General features: G+C 43.8%; 1 protein-coding gene across 1 annotated transcript; it reads left to right on the top strand.

The window, feature by feature from the left end:
- Positions 1-30: 30 nt before the first annotated feature.
- Positions 31-19,336, top strand: TSNAXIP1 (translin associated factor X interacting protein 1; the record flags this gene model as incomplete). Its single annotated transcript, XM_083370286.1, has 17 exons — positions 31-59; positions 664-690; positions 1,765-1,852; positions 2,866-2,966; positions 5,150-5,273; positions 6,009-6,102; positions 6,946-7,142; positions 8,675-8,810; positions 9,158-9,327; positions 9,650-9,809; positions 10,319-10,449; positions 11,885-12,013; positions 13,928-14,089; positions 14,696-14,805; positions 16,056-16,173; positions 16,708-16,814; positions 17,998-19,336. The coding sequence occupies 17 exons, from the start codon at positions 31-33 to the stop codon at positions 18,254-18,256; spliced, it is 2,142 nt and encodes a 713-aa protein (XP_083226412.1). The 3' UTR covers positions 18,257-19,336.
- Positions 19,337-19,414: the final 78 nt, after the last annotated feature.

The raw sequence follows: 19,414 nt of genomic DNA, 5'->3' as shown, positions 1-19,414 counted from the left end.
GCCTCCGCGGCTGTTCCCCTGTCCGCGGCCATGGAGGCCCGCCCCTCCATTTTTATCGGGTGAGTCCGCTTCGAGGGACGCTTGAAGTGAGAAGAATAGACGAAAGAGCCCCGTCCAGGTTGGAAACAGGGAGCGGTCATGCCGGAGAGGCGCGTTTCTTTTCCGCCTGGCTGGCTTCTTCAGCGGTCGGTCCTGAAGGGGTTGGGCTTTCGGCTTTGTCGCGTCGCGTCTGCAAGACTGAACTACAACTCCCAGCAGTCCCCCCGTCAGTGAAAGGGCGGGATGCCCTTTTATCTCCAGCCAGCCAGGACGGGTTGGGCGAGCCCCGCCCCTCCGGTGACCTCACTGCGCTAAGCCCTCCCCTCTGACGCCTCTGCATGAGACACCACCTTGTGGGCGGGGCCGTCGCGGGTATCTCGTTCCTGATTTGCTGGCGGAAGCGGTCGCCCCGCCCACCATTTCTTTCTGTTTTCTTGCGGGGAATTCAAATGGCAGGTGGATTCAAATTGCAGGCTGCAAGCCGTAGGTGATGATCAGCTTTTTATTAGCCAGGCATAATTAAAGAGCCCTGGTTTGTTTCGTTTGCACTGTTGCATTGGAGCTTTTAAAAATAAAGCTCCTGGGCAAAATTAACTTATATATTTATCCCTCTTAATATTCTAGGTCGGATGGTCCAGAAGCTGATAAAAGGTAACTGCAATGAAGAGAACATTAATTCTATATTTACACTTTTAATTTCCGTAATAATCAACAGCATAACCGTGGACTCGACCGCCTGGCGACAACAGGAGTGGTTGCCTAGCTCATTTGGAGATTCGGGTGTAAAGAAGTAATCTTAGGAATAGTTTTCAAGCTCTGTTTAAAAAGTTTCTCCTGCCACTTAGATGGGGCGTTGAACTGAGCCTGCTAAACATCTGTTCTACTCTGTAAAAAAAATAATATCAGCATTTGTTTTTTTAAAAAAACTTTCTTTTGTAAAAAAAAATTCTCAACAATTTTTAATGGAAATAAAATTATATACATATTCCTATATATAAACAGTTTGCATTTTTTACGCCGCTTGGTCAAGATAGAAAAAAAAAGAAAAAGAAAATGGACATTCTCCCATTTAAAAACAAACCGCCTCAGACAAATAGGAGGAAGAAGTGTTGTATGAAAGGCAGTTTAAGTTGCTAACCACAGAAAAGCTCTGTGCAGCAGCTTGGCCGGTTAGAAAAAGTTGGGAATTAAAAAATGTAAGTCAGCTGCAGTGGGGATAAACTTGGGTCACCTTGTACAGGTAGTCCTCAACTTACGACCACAATTGAGCCCCAAATTTCTGTTGTCCACGAGATAATTGCTAAGTGAATTTTCCCCGTTTTACAACCTGCCTTGCCACAGTGGTTAAGTGAATCGCTGCTTTCTTAAGTTAGTAACACCATCATTAAGTGAATCCAGCTTCCCCATTGACTTTGCTTGTCAGAAGGTTGCAAAAGGGGGATCACATGACCCCAGGACAGTGGAACCGTCATAAATGTGAGTCAGTTGCCAAGCATCCAAATTTTGATCAGACGACCATCGGGATGCTGCAGTGGTCATAAGTGTGAAAAATAGTCATAAGTCAGTGATGTAACTTTGAACGGTCCCTAAATGAACTGATGTAAGTCGAGGATTATCTGAGAGTTTGGGCACTGAAAAGAGTGGTGTGAATTGGGATTGGAGAGCTTGTGTAACTCGGTCTCCCTATCTTGAGTTCTCCAACTCCTGTTTCTTGCTGTACCACAGGGTCTCCTTTCATCAAGGTTCTCAAAGTGTAACTGGTAAAATCTTGCCTATTGTGAAGGTCTCATCTCAGAAGAAACAGAAGTATGTGGTAAGTAGCCCTAGCTCAGCTAGCCCATCTTTTCACTTTTGCAGAGGCCAATATTTGTTCCAACATCTGTTTGCATAACTCTGTGGCCTAACCTAGCAGGTTTCAGCATCAGATACTCAGGCCTTGGAAACCACGTAGTAATCTTAAGTATTGTGGGCCTTACAGGAGAGCCTCTACCATGACAAAAATGAGGATGCCCCCTTCAAAAGCAAATGCTGGGAGGCAGTAGCAAACATTGGAGTAGACCAGGGGTCTTCAAACTTGGCCCTTTTATGACTTGTGGACTTCAACTCCCAGAATTACTCAGCCAGCGTGCCTGGCTGAGGAATTTTGGGAGCTAAAGTCCACAAGCCTTAAGGTTGTCAAGGTTGCAGACCCCTGGTCTAGAAGGCCAACACAGCTACTAGCCCAGGAGTCTTCAAACTTGGCCCTTTTTATGACTTGTGGACTTCAACTCCCAGAATTCCTCAGCCAGGCAGGGAGTTGGACTTGAAGTCCACAAGTCATAAAAAGGGCCAAGTTTGAGGACCCCTGAAGTAGAGTTTCCGACTCTAGGGGCCGGTGCTCATCTCCCTTTCAAAGCCGAAGAGCCAGCGCTTGTCCGAGGATGTCTCCGTGGTCGTGTGGCCGGCATGACTAGATGCCAAAGGTGCACAGAATGCTGTTACCTTCTCACCGTAGTGGTCCCTGTTTTTCTACTTGCATTTTTACGTGCTTTCGAACTGCTAGGTTGGCAGAAGCTGGGATGAGTAACAGGCGCTCACTCTGTTACGCGGCACTCGGGATTCGACCCACCAAACTGCCGACCTTCTGATCGACAAGCTCAGCATCCTAACCCACTGAGCCACCATGTCCCGGTCATTTCATGGCTTCCCCATAAAAACAAATCACACTGTATTTGGGTTCTATAAACTGTAGTCATTGTTCCTAAAGTGGCATATATAGAGACAAAAATGAGGAAATAACCTCTTTTATAGAAAGAAAGGTGAATGGCTTATTTTCATCCTCCCCAGTTCCATTCAAGTAGCAACCACTTGTCCACCTGGCCAGCCTATGAACCAGGCCAAGGGATCCTTCAGAACCGAAAACCGTGCACTCTCCCTGATTGGCAAAGGTAGGTCTGGAAATGGCGTCGAAATGTCAAATTTCCATACTTCCAAAAAAAAAAAAGCCAGGAAATTTGGGGTTCAAATAAACACAGTGAGACAAAGAATTTTAAACATCCACATTCAACTGAAACCGGAAAGGTTTTTTCCGCTGGGTGTAATGGATAGTCCATGAGAAAAGAGCTGTGGAAGATTGTTTTTGTATGTAATAACTGCTGTAACTTTCTGTGCACAAATATTGGAAAGGCTCTGGATGGAAAAATTGATTTGCCTGATTAGGGGCAATAATTTCACTGCCCCATTTTACGACCATTCTTGCCGCACTTATTAAGTAAATCATTGCAGTTCTTAAATTAATAACACAGTTTTTAAGTGAATCTGGCTTCCCCATTGACTCTGGCTTGTTAGAAGGTCACGAAAGGGGATCACATGACCCCGGGACACTGCAACCGTCATAAATATGAGACGGTTGCCAAATGTCTGAATTTTGATCACATGGCCGCGGGGATGCTGGAATGGTCGTACGTGTGGAAAACGGTGATAAGCCACCTTTTTCAGTGCTGATGTAACTTTAAGCGGGTCGCTAAATGAAGTGTTGTAAGTTGAGGACTCTTTTATTTTCTTAAAATGTCTTTAATAAGTACATAAAAGAAAGAGATTTCATGCTCCAGAGTGACATCTGCTGCTTGGCTCACTCTCCTCTATCTGTTCAGAAGAGACAGATTCTCTGCTAACGGGGGAAGAAGTTGTAAGTCTATAGTAGGGCAGTTGCTGCATTGACAAGGGAAGAATCCGTGGCATCTCTGAGGGAGGGATAAGATTGCAAGAGGCACTTAGTGTCAGGGTCTTGGGCAGCTGCCCCCAGCCAAAAGTGATTCCTTCTGAGCAAGATTGTTGGAGAGTTGTGTTTTTTTTTAGCAAGATTTATTGAAGCAAAGGAATTGGGGTCACACGGCTGTTGGGAACTGAGCTATTTCCATTCAGAACCATTTATATCCCTACTGATTTCTCGGTTTTCATTTCAACCATCTCTTTGCCTTCTTTTCAACAATAATGGAAAAGCTGGCAACTACTGTTTACATATCAGATTGGGAACCTACCAGAGCCAGAAAGAAGATGGCGCCTGAAGCTTTTGAGCACACTAGGAGAAAATAGGAGGCTAAACAAGCATATCCTGAAATACGATACTATCCCATTTTTTCACCCCAGCCCTACTATTGTGCGCCTGGAGGTTTTGAAGTAGACATTTTGCAACTCCCACGGCATTGCTTTAAAAATAAGTGTTTAAATCACTAACGCATTGTACTCTGTCATAGGAGGTTGTGAATAGCCCAGACAGGGCAGCGAAGTGGGGGTGTAACATTTTTGAGACCTACAGCCCCCCCCCTATAGTAAGCCTAGGAAGAAAAGCAGGAAAAAATAGAAATTTAAATCCAGTGTTAATCCCCCATGTATTTAAACGTCTGTCCCTGCCACCACATTACAGAAAAATTGGATGGCAGTTTTGGAAAATGGGTCACCTCGGGCTTTACGAACTAAACTTTACGTCATAGGAGGCTGAGAATATTTCTGACAAGTCTGTAATTGCCCCAGTTGGAATTCTCTTCTCCGGAAAGAGAATTTGACTTCAAGGTGCTTTTCCAAAAGGCAACTGGACTGGGTTGTTGTTTTTTTACCTTGAGGAAGAAGAAGGCATTTCACTTCTCATCCAAGATGTTTCATCGGTTCTGGCAGCATGGGTGGGTGGGGGTGTAGGGAAGGGTTGTATTTCTTTGCAGTCATCTGGTCATTGGCACTCTCCTTGAGACTCTTGAGATCACTTGGGAGCTTATGTGTGCCCTCAGAGTCAGGGTGGAATTGGTTGTGGAATCTTCTTGGAACTGCTGAAAAGATTGTGTGGTAGACAGGAGATGGGGGGGGTGTCTTATCCCTCCCCCTTTCCTGAGAGACGGCTGCCCAACGTTAACATAAATGGCCTCTTTTACCCCTCTTTCAAACCAATGGTCCGCTCTATCCGGAATGCGGACTTGACTTTGCTTTGAGAATTTGACCTTTGACTGCCACATCTGCTTGTGGTGGCTTTGTTGGTTATCTTTCCACAAGTGGGGTTTGTCATCGTGGCAGCAACGTAATCATGTTCAACCTGGGCAAAATATAATGTCCCAGCCAATGCTAATATTCTGCCTTGCAGCGCCAACAGACCTCTCGTGCCGATTTCGAAGCCACGTTACCTTGAAGAGCTGGAATCCTACTTGCGGACGGAGCTGCAAGTGCTCGACCTGACCAAAGGAAAAGTTCAAGAACTTAGGCTGCAGGTTTGAGAAGCGGCGTTCTGCCTACGGAATATCTTTGCCCACAGTTGCTAAACCTCAGCACGGCTTTTTGCTCTGACCAGGAAAGGAGGAAACTAGGAAAAATAGAAATTCAAACTTTTTTATGGCCTGGACGTGGCCAAACACCCCTCTGAATCCCTGAGACTAATTCAAGCTCCGAGGGATCCAATGTGTTTCTTATTAGATTTTTATCCCGCCTTTATTTTATAAGTAACTCAAGATGATGAACATACATAATACTCCTCCCTCTTCCTATTTGCCCCATAACAACAGACCTGTGAGGTGGATTGGGGTGTGTGAGAGTGACTGGCTCAAAGTCAGTCACTTTCATGCCTAAGGCAGGACTAGAACTCACCATCTCCTAGTGATTGGCACAAACTCACCCAATTGGCTTTCATGCCTAAGGCGGGACTAGAACTCACGGTCTACTGCTTTCTAGGCTAGCACCTTAATCACTACACTAAACTGGCTTTCAAGGCAATGCCTATCCCTGTGGTGAAGCTTAATTGATTTAACTCCACCAAGAATCTCTTTAAAGTAAAAAAAAGGCAGATCCAGAATCCCACTGTGGTGTGAACAGAACATCACTGTTAATGCAGTGTTTCTCAAAGTTTGCAACTTTAAATGCGTGAGTGTCAACGCCCAGAATTGCCCAACCAGCATATATATTTTTTATTTCTTTCTCTCTTCCCCCACCACCCACTTCCTTTTTTTTAGCCTTATAGAGAAGTATTTGAATGTTTCATGGAAGAATTCAAGACTTACAAACCTTTGCTGGCTTCCATCAAGAGGGAGTATGAATCAACAATAGGTAAGAGAGTTATGATACCATTTTACCAAATGTTAGAACGATATTGAACCCGCTAATTTTCACAGCTGGTTCTCAGCATTTTAATGAAAAATATCAGGATGCCAATTAGTCCAGATGGTCCCTTTCTTCTTCTCAACCATAAGTGGTCATAAGTCACTTTTTTCAGGGCCGTTGCACTTTCGGATGGTCACTAAGCCAACTATTGTTAAGTCAAGGACTATCTGTATATCACAGCAGAGTTCTATAATGACCCGGGTTCAAATTTCCAATATCTGCCATACTATGATCCAAGATCATAAAATGAGGGATGATTACATGATCTGCTTAACGATTGGCAAATCTGGGCTGAATTGCAGGTTGTAACTCAAGGATCACTATAATATAAACTGTAGGATTATAGCTGAGCTCCTGCATCCTGCTAAGATCAAGCCAAAGACATCACACAACTTAGTGCAGAGGGAACCAGCTGTCAGTCTCACGTACAGCCCTGAACACTGTTTTTCTTGATTTTGGTATCCTCTTCAACTACACAGCAGTTTCTAAATGCAAACACGGTTCCTGAATTACCCAAAAATTTAACTTTCTTTCCAGCCGGTAAACGATAGAGAATCCTAAACAGTACTTTCTAATTAGTAAGTTCATTGAGCAGAGTAGTGGGGAACATAAGATCCCAACTGCTGGTTTTCCTTGAGTAATTGTTGTACGTGGTTGTCCTAAGGAAATATTCCATACCAATAGTAGTTGGAGATTAAGCTGATTTTAAACACAGCACTCTTAAAAGGCCCTACCCAACGGTCTTTATGATTTTTAGTAACTCGGAGATGCCTCTTTGTCTGCCTTTAGCCCATCTGCAGGAAAAGATCTGCACTCTGGAATCAGTGAACGGTGTTCTGGTCACCGCCTCTGATCAATGTACTCAGCAAATCCTGGCTTTTCAACGGCAGGAGAAAATTGAAATCGCGAAATTGAAGGAGGAACGGCTCTATTTACTGAAGCTGATTGACAAAATGAAGGAGGAAAAATGTTCGCTAGAGACCCAGGTGAGTCTTCAACTTGCCCTGTTCATAATTTCAAGCAGCCGGGCTTCGGAAATTGGATTGTGCATCCTTGCAGGCACAGCTGTTGCCTTTTCAAAACTCTTCTGACTGCCTTCCTCAGAGGGCTTCCCTGGTTGTCTTTGTGAAAAGAAAAGCATGATAAGAAGAGAGTCACGCGGAGTAATTAATATGGAACATGTGATTGTAATTATCAGGCAGAAAGAAATCGGGTTTGTGTCGGATGATCGGTTCTTACGACAGAGTGCAGCTATTTCATTATACCTCATGGAAGAAAGTATTTCTCTTGAGATAGAGCATTGTAGAATATATGGTGTCCCCCAAAACAGACCAAAATTGCAAGTGGCTGATTTAGTTTAATGGACAAAAACATCGGTCCTTTATCGGCATTTGTCCCATACAGGTAGTCAACCTACGACCACAACTGATGCTAAGCGAGGCATTTGTTAAGTGAGTTTTGTTCCATTTAACGACCTTTCTTGCCACAGTTGTTAAGCAAATCACTGCTGGTAAGTTAGTAATACGGTTGTTCAGTGAATCTGGCTTCCCCATTGACTTTGCTTATTCAGAAAGTCGCAAAGGGGGGGGGTTCCATGACCCAGGGACACCACGACTATCATAAATATGACCCAGGTGCCAAAGCATCCGAATTTTTATCCCCTGATCTTGGAGATGCTGCAATGGTTGTTTTTAAGTGTGAAAAGTGGTCATAAGTCACCTTTTTCAGTACTGCCATAACTTTGAATAGTCACTAAATGAATTGTTGTAAGTCAGAGACTACCCGTATGTCTGTGTTTTTCCAATCTGGCCAAAGTCCGTTTAGTCAGCTGCATTACAATTCCACTACTAGACTCCGGCTTCTGGGCTCCTTCCTAATGCTTTTATAAAAAGTCTTGTGACTTTTATAAAAAGTCAAACCGGGGTTAAAACAGGTTTAAAAATAGGTTAAAATGCAAGGTTAAAAAGGGTTAAAAGTAAATATAAAATTAAAATTATTTTTTTTAAAAAAACTTACTTTTGGAGGAGCTCTTTATAGTCTTTGCTGCCTATCCGCCATCTTCTATGCTTGTGTGATTAACGCTGTATGTATATAATGATGATGATGATGGTGGTGGTGGTGTTGGACGGGACCTTCGAGGTCATCTAGTCCAACCCCCTGCTCAGGCAGGAAACCCTATACGATTTCAGACAAATGTCTGTTCAGTCTCGTCTTAAAAACTTCCAGTGCTGGAGCATTCACCGCTTCTGGAGACAAATTGTTCCACTGGTTAATTGTTCTAACTGTCAGGAAGTTTCTCCTTAGTTCTAGGTTGCTTCTCTCCTTGATTAAGTGTCCATCCGTTGCTTCTTGTCCTGCCTTTCAGGAGGTATCATCTCCTTGAGTTTTTTAAGCCCACCAAAGTTACCTACCGGGTATTGAATAAAATGTTTCAGAATAAGGTTCCCCTACTGAAATTAAAATCTGACTTTTAATCACATGGCCTCCCCCCCCCCTGCCCTTTCCTTTCATTGTACAGGTGGCTAAACTGCGAAAGACGGTGGCCGAGGAATATCTTCGCTATCTCAATGAGTGTGACGCCCGCAAGCTATTACTTTTGGACCTCAACGAAATGTACCGTCAGAAGGAAGAACTGAGGCTCATCAAGGAGCAAGGTAGACGAAAAAGATGCAGTTTTTCCCACTAATTCATCAGTCTCCGCCGAGGAGCGTGGTGGCTCACCTGGTCGGGACGCTGGGTTGACAATCAGCAAGCTCGCACAGTTCCAGTCCTGCTCATTGGAACCTTAGCACTGATTTACATTGTTTCATTTTGTTTTTAAACGTACTTTCATGCAGTGTCTAGTTTGGATCTTGGCTTGTCCATTCTCCCCCGTCCTTGACTCTTGACTGATTTTTTTTCCTGTTTAGTGGATATTTTTTTTCCTGCTTAGTGATCTGAAGGATCAAGGTTCTCCCAATTAAGTGTAATTTTGAAGTGTCCCTGGACTTCTTTCTTCTAGATGTTCTAGAGGAGGACACAGTGAAGCTAAAGGTTGCACTGAGGGTGGCCCGCCAGGACCTCACCAAAGCTCAAGTGGACCTGAACACCATGCAAGCAAACTACGGAGATGTTGTGCCCAGAAGAGATTTTGAACTGCAGGAACGAAAGTATAACGATTTGGCTGATAAGGTACTTAGGGCAGAAACATGGCAAAATTGGCAGATTCTCCATTATGGAGAAGGAGATTCAGCATTGGCTGTCTTTTCCATTCAGGTCTAGAGGTAGAACTTGACTAGAAGTCAGCAAGTCTTTCTCCTTGTGTAGTAAGAGATTCTTGTGATTCTATTTACGCCCGAGCGTAGTTTGTTTGTAGTTCTCGTCTCCATTTTCAAATTTTAACAATCTTCCCGGTAGATATTTTAATTCATTTCCACCTCCCCAGTCCAGCAGATCCCTTACCCACAACTTCAGATCTTGTGCTCATTCCCATCCTTTGTTCCTCGCCCTTCAGCTGTCAATTCTTCAGAAAGATTTTGATGACCTTCGTGAGGAATATGAGATAATGTTGGATGTACACAAACAAGTTTCAGAAGACCGAGACCGCTACTTCAATGACCTCATCAATGTCCAGCGGACGTCCACACCCCGCCCGGACTGGAACAAATGTGCAGGTACAATTTAGTGCGGCCGATGTGTACGTGTAGTCCTCGATTTACAAGTTCATTTTGTGACCGAAGTTAAAGACGGCGCTGAAAAAAAAGTGACTTGTGCGCATTTTTCACACGTACGACCATGGCTGCAGCATCCCCCACGGTCACGTGATTTACCTTTGGATGCTTGAACAACTGACTCATGTTTATGACAGAGTCACGTGATCCCCTTTCTGCAACCTCCTGATGAGCAAAGTCAATGGGGAAGCCAGCTTCACTTAACAACCGGGTTACTAATTCAAGAACTGCAGTGATTCGCTTAACAACTGTGGCAAGAAAAAGTTGTAAAATGGGGCAAAAGCTTTGGGCTCAGTTGTGGTCGTAAGTGGAGGGCTACCCACATTTATTCTGGTTTTCTGTTAGGCGTATTTTTACTGCGTGCGATGAACAAAATAGGAGCCCCTCGGTAGAGTGCTCCTCCTCTTCTCAAAATTCCTACCCGGTCTGATATTACATTCTTGTTCCTGCAGACGTGATTCTTGGTGGAAGTGAGCGCTGGAAAAGCTTGTCAGTGGGCAGGACAAGCGACCAGCTAGTCGATGTGCTTCTGGAGGAAATTGGCGGAGGTCTCCTGAGAGAGCGCGACACCTTCGTCGGGCGGGTATGGTTGGGCTTGCAAGTCCTTCTGCGACTTCCCCCACTCCAGCAGATGGATTTCTGGGGTTCGCTTCCCCAAGGATCTTGGTCTAACCCCAACAGAGATCCAATTTGCAGCTCGGGATTCAAATGAAGGGTCCTTGGTGCTCTCTGAGCTGGGTTGTTTTCTTGCAGACATTTTATTACCCGAACTAGGTAACATCATCAGTGTTAGCGCCGTTGATGTCACCTCGTTTGGCTAATGAAACGTCTGCAATTAAACAACCCAGCTCAGAGAGCACCAAGGACCCCAAATGTAAAGATCTCTTCTTCTTGGTCTTCCAGAGAAAAGAGGGGTGGGGGTGGGGGGAGGAGATCGGAAAGGGAATTTATTCCACGGAAAAGAAATGTGTGTTTTACTTCAGCAAATTCTGAATGGCTTTGCAAAATCTTTCCAGGCTTGGCTGAAATGTCTATGGAGGTGCTCAGTCATCCTGGTCAGAGCTGTCTGAAAAGGCAGCTGGACTGTGGGTTTTTTGTTTTTTTTTTTGAGGAAGAAGACGTTTCGCTTCTCAACCAAGGAGCTTCATCAGTTGTGACTGGATTGTGGGGGGATGGGAGGATTAGGTACAGGGAAATCTTTCCGTCATCGTGGACCTGGCTATCAGCTGGTGCAGAATGCAGCCGCGCGAGTTGTGATGGGAGTCTCCCGATACTCCCATGTAACACCTCTTCTCCGCGAGCTGCATTGGCTTCCAGTTGCCCTCCGGGTGAGATTCAAGGTGCCGGTGATGACCTATAAAGCCCTAAATGGCTTGGGTCCGGGATATCTGAGGGAGCACCTGCTGCCAGCATCAATTTCCCATCGTCCTGTGCGCTCCCACAGGGAGGGCCTCCTCAGGGTACCGCCAGTCAAGGATTGTCGGCCGGCGGTCCCCAGGGGGAGGGCGTTCTCTGTGGGCGCGCCTGCCCTATGGAACCAATTGCCAACGGAATTCCGGATTGCCCCTGACCTTCGTTCGTTTCGCTGGGACCTAAAAACCTGGCTCTTTGAGCTATCAGGCCTGGACTGAGGGGTTTTAATGATTTTCAATTGGGATTTTAATTCTTGGGGCCATATTTAATTTAATTTTAACTTAATTTTATACTGTATTGTTTTTAAATTTTGCCCTGTAAACCGCCCTGAGTCCTTCGGGAATAGGGCGGTGTACAAATTGAATTAATAAATAAATAATATCCTTCAGAGCCAGGGGTGGCCAACCTCATAGCAGCCTGGCCCCACTCAGCAAGCCCTCTGACGGTCACTTGTCGTCACTCCCACAGCTTTGTACAGCAGCTGTTTCGCTGGGACCCCCAGAGTAACAACCTAATGCCACGAGTTGGGTTTGGGTGGGTTGTCTTGATCTCAGTAGGCATTTGAGGTTGCCCACAGCGGGCCATTTTTTTTTCCTTCTCCACAGGGAAGAAGCGAAAAGATTCCCCCGTACCTGAGGTGTGATGGCCTGGTGAGAAACAAGAAGCTGGCAAAGAAGGAAGTCGTGGCCCTTCTGAGGGAGATCTGGAGGGAAAAAATTATATCAGATCAACAGGTCTCTTTGGTTTTCCTCTCTCTCTCTCTCTCTCTCTCCTCTTTCGGGGCAACTGAATCTCTCTGGAGCTGACATCCGGGATAATGTGGGCTGGCTGAGCTGTTGGTTTAGCCTGGGGAGACCCAGGATCCCCCCTGAAGATGGGGTGCTCTGGGTGACTTGAGTCAGTTTCTCAGCCCAGTCCTGTTCTTCCCCCCCTCTCCCCCCCCATAAGATGGTAAAAATGAAGGCAGGACTCAGAGAAAGTTGCCTTGAGTCAGAAAGAAGGGCAGATGACCAGAGCAAGAAATTGCAATTTAAAAAATACATTTTCCTCCTGCACCACCTTCACCTGGCCATAAGGGGGCAGCCCACTTTCTTAGGTGGGAAGAAAAGGTTTCGGTCCTGAGGAGGCACAAAGGATCAGAGACTTCAAAAAGCGGAGGGGGCAGGAGTAAACAACATCTAATTTAATTGGCTTTAAATGTAGAGTGTTAATTAAAATTAAACTGCAATGAACTGTCTTTACTTGCACTGCTGTGTAAAGTGGTCACATGAGCGAGAGAGAATTTAATAGCCACGTTGGGAGGGGTCTGCATCCTAGAATATGGGAGCCCAGGTGCAAACTGGAGGGTTCAACCTGCCCACCCTTTAATTGAGAAACAGGCATTTTCTGCCTTCCCGACGTGCTTCAGGCTGCTTTCTTTCTGTACCTAGTACAAGCCATCCTCAATTTATAACCATTTCTTTAGCGACTGCTTGAAGTTACAACAGCGCTGAAAAAAGTGATGAACGTTTCTTGCACTTGTAACCATTGCAGCATCCCAGGGTCATGTGATCAAAATTTGTGAACTTCCCAGCTGGCTTTGGACAAGCATTGTTAATGGGGAAAGCCAAATTTGCTTAACCACCACTTAACAACTGCGGTTATTCACTTAACAATTGTGGCCAAAAAACCCCCACCAACAACCCAGGCTTGACTCACTTAAAAACGCCTTGCTTAGGCATAGAAAGTCTGTTCCCAGTTGTAATCATAAGTTGAGGACCACCTGTATTAGAATAGAATAGAATAGAATAGAATAGAATAGAATAGAATAGAATAGAATAGAGTAGAGTAGAGTAGAGTAGAGTAGAGTAGAGTAGAGTAGAGTAGAGTAGAGTAGAGCAGAGCAGAATAGAAAATGTGGAATAGAATAGAACAGAACACAACAGAATAGAAAATGTGGAATAGAATAGAATAGAAAATGTGGAATGGAATGGAATGGAATGGAATGGAATGGAATGGAATGGAATAGAATAGAATAGAATAGAATAGAATAGAATAGAATAGAATAGAATAGAATAGAATAGAATAGAATTGGAAGGGACTTTGGAGGTCTTCTAGTCCAGCCCTCTGCTCAAGCACGAGAACCTGTCCTATACTGTCACAGACAGGTGAATGTCTAGTCCAGGGGTAGGCAACCTTGGCTCTTTTGTGACCTGTGGACTTCAACTCCCAGAATTCCTCAGCCAGGCATTCCTGGCTGAGGAATTCTGGGAGTTGAAGTCCACGAGTCATAAGAGAGCCAAGGTTGCCTACCCCTGGTCTAGTCTCTTCTTAAAAATCTCCAGTGATGGAGCACCCACAATTTCTGGGGGCAAGCTGTTCCACTGGTTAATAGTCCTCACTGTCAGGAAGTTTCTCCTTAATTCCAGGTTGCTTCTCTCTTTGATCAGTTTCCAACCATTGTTTCTCATCCTGCCCTCTGGTGCTCTTTCTGGCAGCCCCTCAAATACTGGAATACTGCTATCATGTCACCCCTATTTCTTCTTTTCTTTAGACTAGCCAAACCCAAGTAAGCAATATAATTGCTAAGTCTACCATTTTCAGGATAATCGATTTGGTCTTTGAGTGTCTCTTCTTCTTTTTTTTTTCTTTTTTTTTCTTTTTTACAGAGAGGGAAACAATCGAGCCTGTCCGATTTCTTCCTAAGCTTCTTTCAGAAAAAATATGGTGAACCTGTTGCTTTTGACTGGACTTACAGCATCTATGAAAACCTCAAGCTCTTTCGGTCGAATGAAATGATGGCCTTGTTTCTTAATATCCTGACAGGAAATGTAAGTATCTTCCTTGCTTAAGATAATAAAGAAATACATGAATTGGTTCATGCCAGAGCTGGTTTCTCTGGGACGGTGGTAGTGTCAGACGGCCCATAGCTTGAATCTCTAGGTAAAAAACGATCCTTGGCTCCATTTATTGACAAAGGTATAGCTTTATTAGAGATCAAGTGTATTGCAGCATTGCATAGCCAGAACTGAGAACTGCATGCCAAAGTCCCTAAGTTCTACTCTCACTGCCTTAACTGTCTCTCATCGCCCATCCCAATGTAAGCAATCAAATCCATGCAAGATGTTTTCATAACCGTCAATCGCAGCGCAGGTTGGCATGCAGCTCCCTCTTTCTTCCACCTGGGGGTGCCTTGAGGCAGCCTCTTGAGAAAGTACAACCTCTACTTTCTATTTCCCAAGCATTTCCCCCCCAGCACCCTTCATTCCCCCTTGTCACAGTTCATGACAGTCTGTCACCACCCAGCAGCGATGCCCAGCAAGCCGAAGGTGGCAACTGATAGGTAAAAAGAACAGGAGCATTCCTTGGCTGGGTTTCTATTATAGATTTGAAGTTTGAAGACCCCTGTCTTAAAGCTTCTTCCATCTCTTTCACAGCTGGATGAGGGCGTATATCACAGTCACCTCCTGGAACTTAACAACCTGTTAAAAGAGCTGACTGCTGCCGATGCCGAAAATACCGGCCACTTGACAGAGGAGCAATTCACGTAAGAGCCACCGTATAGTCTGCACCTGCAACAGGACAATAAATTAGAATTGGAGCCCTAGAAATACCCACATTTTAAACTGATGTAGGGCAATGTTTGGGGTTTTTAATATTTCAAAAACTATATCCTGGCCACGCACTAATCAAGGTGATTAAAAGATGTAAGTATGTTGTTCAAATCCAAGCTTTGTTCTTGAGGATCTTATATTTTATACGAAATGCAGTTTTCTCCTTGCACCGGGATAAATGTGCGGGAGCCTTCCAACCTGTGGGTGAAAGCTAAAGTAGCTTTGTTCTTTTAGGAGGCACACAAGAAGCAAAATTAGGGCCGAAGAGTAAGAGGAGGAAGTAAAATTTCACCCCACCATATCCACTGTCATTGCAATCCTAGTTGGATTGCCACCATTTTTAATCTTTTTTTAAAAAAAAATAATAAAAGCTTAACTGTAACAGGCGATTGGGATAACACTCAATATTGCTATCTGTTTGCAAACTGGGTCCCTTGGTAGCAGAACACTGGGCAAATAATTATCACTCTGTGAGTGAAAAGGGCAGTTTCGAAAGTTGATATATATATTTCATCATCATCATCATTCTAGCCATTGGCTATCCACTGCAGGCTGAAGGCCTCTTCCGCATGTTTTCAACAAACAAGGTCTTGAGTTTTCCTTTGCCAATTGGGCTTGCAATACTTGCTGATGTTGTTGATCCATCTTGTTTTAGGTCCCTTTCGTGGACACTTTTGATCAAGTGGGATCCATTCTATGACTGCCTTGGTCCACCTGCCCTTAGTTCTTCTGGCTATGTGATCAGCTCATTTCCATTCCAATTTTACTCTTTTGATGGCATCGTATACTTTAGTTTATTCTCTAATACTTGCGCGGGTCTTTGTATCTTGTATGTATCTTTCCATGGCTTGCTTCTTCTATCTATCTATCTATCTATCTATCTATCTATCTATCTATCTATCTATCTATCTATCTATCTATCTATCTATCGTATCTATTTATCTGTTCTATCATCTAGCAGCCTGCCTGCCTGCCTACCTACCTATCTCAACATATATACAAAAATCTATGAACAAAGGGTAAGGGAAAGACAGCATCTTGCACAGCTATTTGCTCAGCTTTGGGGGAGCTGAGGTATAAGTGCCCTTTTAAAAAAAGCTAATATAAGGAATATTAGCCCTTTTTAAAAACGTTGTGCCTCAATTTTATCCAAAGCTAATATGTTTTCTCTCTCCTGCAACAGCCTTGCCTTGAGGACAGCTTTCCCACTAAAAACAGATGAACAGATTCAGGAGTTACTTGATGCAGCTGGCTTCAGGCCAAATGTTGGTGCTATTATGTACAAACTCTTATTCTTAGAGGTAAGTTGGAACATTGGATAAGAAGCAGTTCAGTATTTATGGGGATGAAAGGAAGGGATGTGTAGTAAGACTGGATTTCCAAAACTGGAACTAATACCGAGAAAGCATATACAATATTATTTACCTTTCTAAGTGGGAAAAAAACTCACCAAGATTTTGGCCAGTCTGTAATTGTGGCTGAGCAAAGAAAACAATTTCATTAAATAAAATTACATTGATTCTGGTTATTTCACTGTTCATTTTTCTCATGTCAGCATGTGGGATTTTGCTCCTGGTGGGAAGCCAAAGGGCTCCTCCACATGACAAGACATGTATCCATGCTTTAGGAAGCTAGCCTATTGTAATTTATCAGATAAACTATGGTTAAACAAGCCTTAGTTGTAGAAATATGTAAACCTAGACAGTGAATTTTTTCAGTGGGGAAAAAAACAAGCTCTTTGTAATGTTGAATAATTTCCTACAGTTGAGAGAAGGGAGATGCTTAATAGCAACAATGAACAAACACACTGCTAAACTACTTACATTCATTTACAGGATGATGAAGGAAAAATAGAACCCCTAATTGCAAAACTTAAGAACCAATATGTGGTTGAGAAGCAGACGTATCTGAATGAGCTACGTGCTGAACTAGGAGCCTTGGTGTGAGTATGTGAGTGGGAGGTGACTCCCAAAGGTTTAAAAGGTAAAGGTTCCCCCGCACATGCATGCTAGTCGTTTCCAACTCTAGGGGCCGGTGCTCATCTCTGTTTCAAAGCCGAAGAGCCAGCGCTTGTCCGAAGACGTCTCCATGGTCGTGTGGCCGGCATGACTAGATGCCAAAGGTGCACGGAACGCTGTTACTTTCCCACCGTAGTGGTCCCTATTTTTCTACTTGCATTTTTACGTGCTTTTGAACTGCTAGGTTGGCAGAAGCTGGGACGAGTAACAGGCGCTCACTCTGTTACGCGGCACTCGGGATTCGACCCGCCAAACTGCCGACCTTCTGATCGACAAGCTCAGCGTCCTAACCCACTGAGCCACCGTGTCCCAATGGTTTAAGTACATCTAAATTCAGATTCATTATAATTTTCTCCTTGTCCACTTGCATTTACAAACAGCCTCTGTCTGGATCCAAACTAGACATTTTCATCTTTAGATGTTTCTAGCTAAAAAGAAAAGGGGAGGAAAACAAAGGATGAGGGCAAAATTAGGTCAGTCAATAGTGGAAGAGGAATAAGCTAAACAGGTACAAGTGGTCCTTGACATATGACCACCATTGAGCCTAAAATTCCTGTTGCTGAGCAAGTCAGTTGTGAAGTGACTTTTGCTCCATTTTACGACCTTTCTGGCCACAGTTCTTAAAAGGGAATCACTGCAGTCGTTAAAAGTTAGTAATATGGTGGTCAGGTGAATCTGAATTTTGCTTGTCAGGTCGCAGAAGGCGATCACGTGACCCCGGGACACCGCAACGGTCATAAATATGAACCATTTGTCAAGCATCCAAATTGTGATCACGTGACCACAGGGATGCTGCAAAGGTCGTACGAGTGAAAAACACTCCTAAGTCGCTTTTCACAGTGCCGTCGTACCTGGACGGTGATTTAACTAATGGCCATAAGTCAAGGTACTATATACTCTGCCTGACATTTTTATTGCATCTTTTCTTCTTCTTCTTCTTTTTTGATGAATTTAAACTTGGAGGAACAAGCAGTGTCAACTGTAAATGGACAGCTCCAAAAATAGAATGCTAGAGATTTAGAATGAAAGTTGACAATAAGATCACGTGGCGGTTTTTTTTTATTAGAAGTACCTTTTCAGCAATGGCTTTTGCTCTCTTCTTCCCAGAGACGTGAGGCCTGATGATCTGAGGGCAGCTTTCTGCGTAATTGACCATGGCTTAACTGAGCAGACCCTGGAATCTTACCTCTGTTATGCCTTCCAAGTTCCCAAAGAGCAGCTAGACCCTTCAGTCTCCATTCCCGTAGAAATTCTGATGCAAAGGCTCATGACGGGAGATATCCACAGACAAGGAGCTGCTTCGGGACAGCCACAGCACGGGCCTCCATCTCACGCGGCCGAAGAAGCAGATCATCCCAGCAACTGACTCGACCCACTTGCTCTCCCGCTCTGAGATGCATTGAAATAATAAGATCTGCTCGGGTAGAACTGAGAACCTCTGCCCTTCCAGGGCTTGCAGCTGATAAGTGAGCCCAAGGGGCAAAGCTGTGATCCCAGTTGATTTTCTTAGGCTCAGACCAGGGGTAGGCAGCCTCGGCTCTTTTAGGACTCGTGGACTTCAACTCCCATTCTGGCTCAGGAATTCTGGGAGTTGAAGTCCACGAGTCATAAAAGACCCGAGGTTGCCTACCCCTGGCTTAGACAAAGCTTAAAAGTAATTACAAAATCCACTGTATGCGCTATTAAAAGGTCTTTTAAAATCCATGCAAAACATTTAGTATGGGGCATCCCATTTCTCAGACTGGGTAACTAATTTCCACTCATGTAGTAAGAGTTGAAGTTGAATCTGGCAGAGCTTCAGGTTTGCTTGCAAAAAGTAGCAGCATTTCCTCTCTGTATAACCATAAATATTCCACAACAGGAACCCATGGAGAAATTGTAAAATGACAGTTCAGCCAACTGGATACTAAAATAATTTAAACCTGTGCAGTTTCAGAAGTTTTATGTTTTATTTATAACTTTTGAATTATCCATAGTCCACTGGGGGCTAGAAAGTATAGAAAGAATTATATTATTAACACAGAAACCAGGGCAGCCAAGCAATTGAAGAGGTAGCGAAACTAAATTACCAAGCTAAATAACAAAACCATTTTTGCTATGCTCCAACTTGCACTGAAAAAAGGGGAGCTTACCAAGTCTTGGAAACTGATGGTTTCCAGATTAGCAATTTAAAAATGTACGGTTCATTTATATAAACAGTGTTGTTAAGATGCAATAAACTATTAAATAAACTTTCCTTATAAGCCTTCCTATATCTGACATCAAAGGGTTTTGTGCTAGAGGATTCTTTTTCCAGTATGTTGCAGAGAAGCAAATATCAAAAGATATTAGTGATGAAAGAAAAAATCATTTTGTCCCTTTTAAAAAAAAATCTAATGTGTACTTTCCCTCAATAGCATGTGGAAGGGACACGCTATCGTGAGAATAGTTTACATTGTCCTTTCAAAGTTGCCATGTAAGTCTCAGCTGGAAAAACATATATGTTGGATAAATTTATATACACAAATCTGTCCATCAGGATAGC

The sequence above is a fragment of the Vipera ursinii genome (assembly GCF_947247035.1).
Source record: "Vipera ursinii genome assembly, chromosome: 10".
Classification (NCBI taxonomy): domain Eukaryota; kingdom Metazoa; phylum Chordata; class Lepidosauria; order Squamata; family Viperidae; genus Vipera; species Vipera ursinii.
Note: the sequence above shows the minus strand (reverse complement) of the source record. Positions and strands in the feature narration are given on the sequence as shown.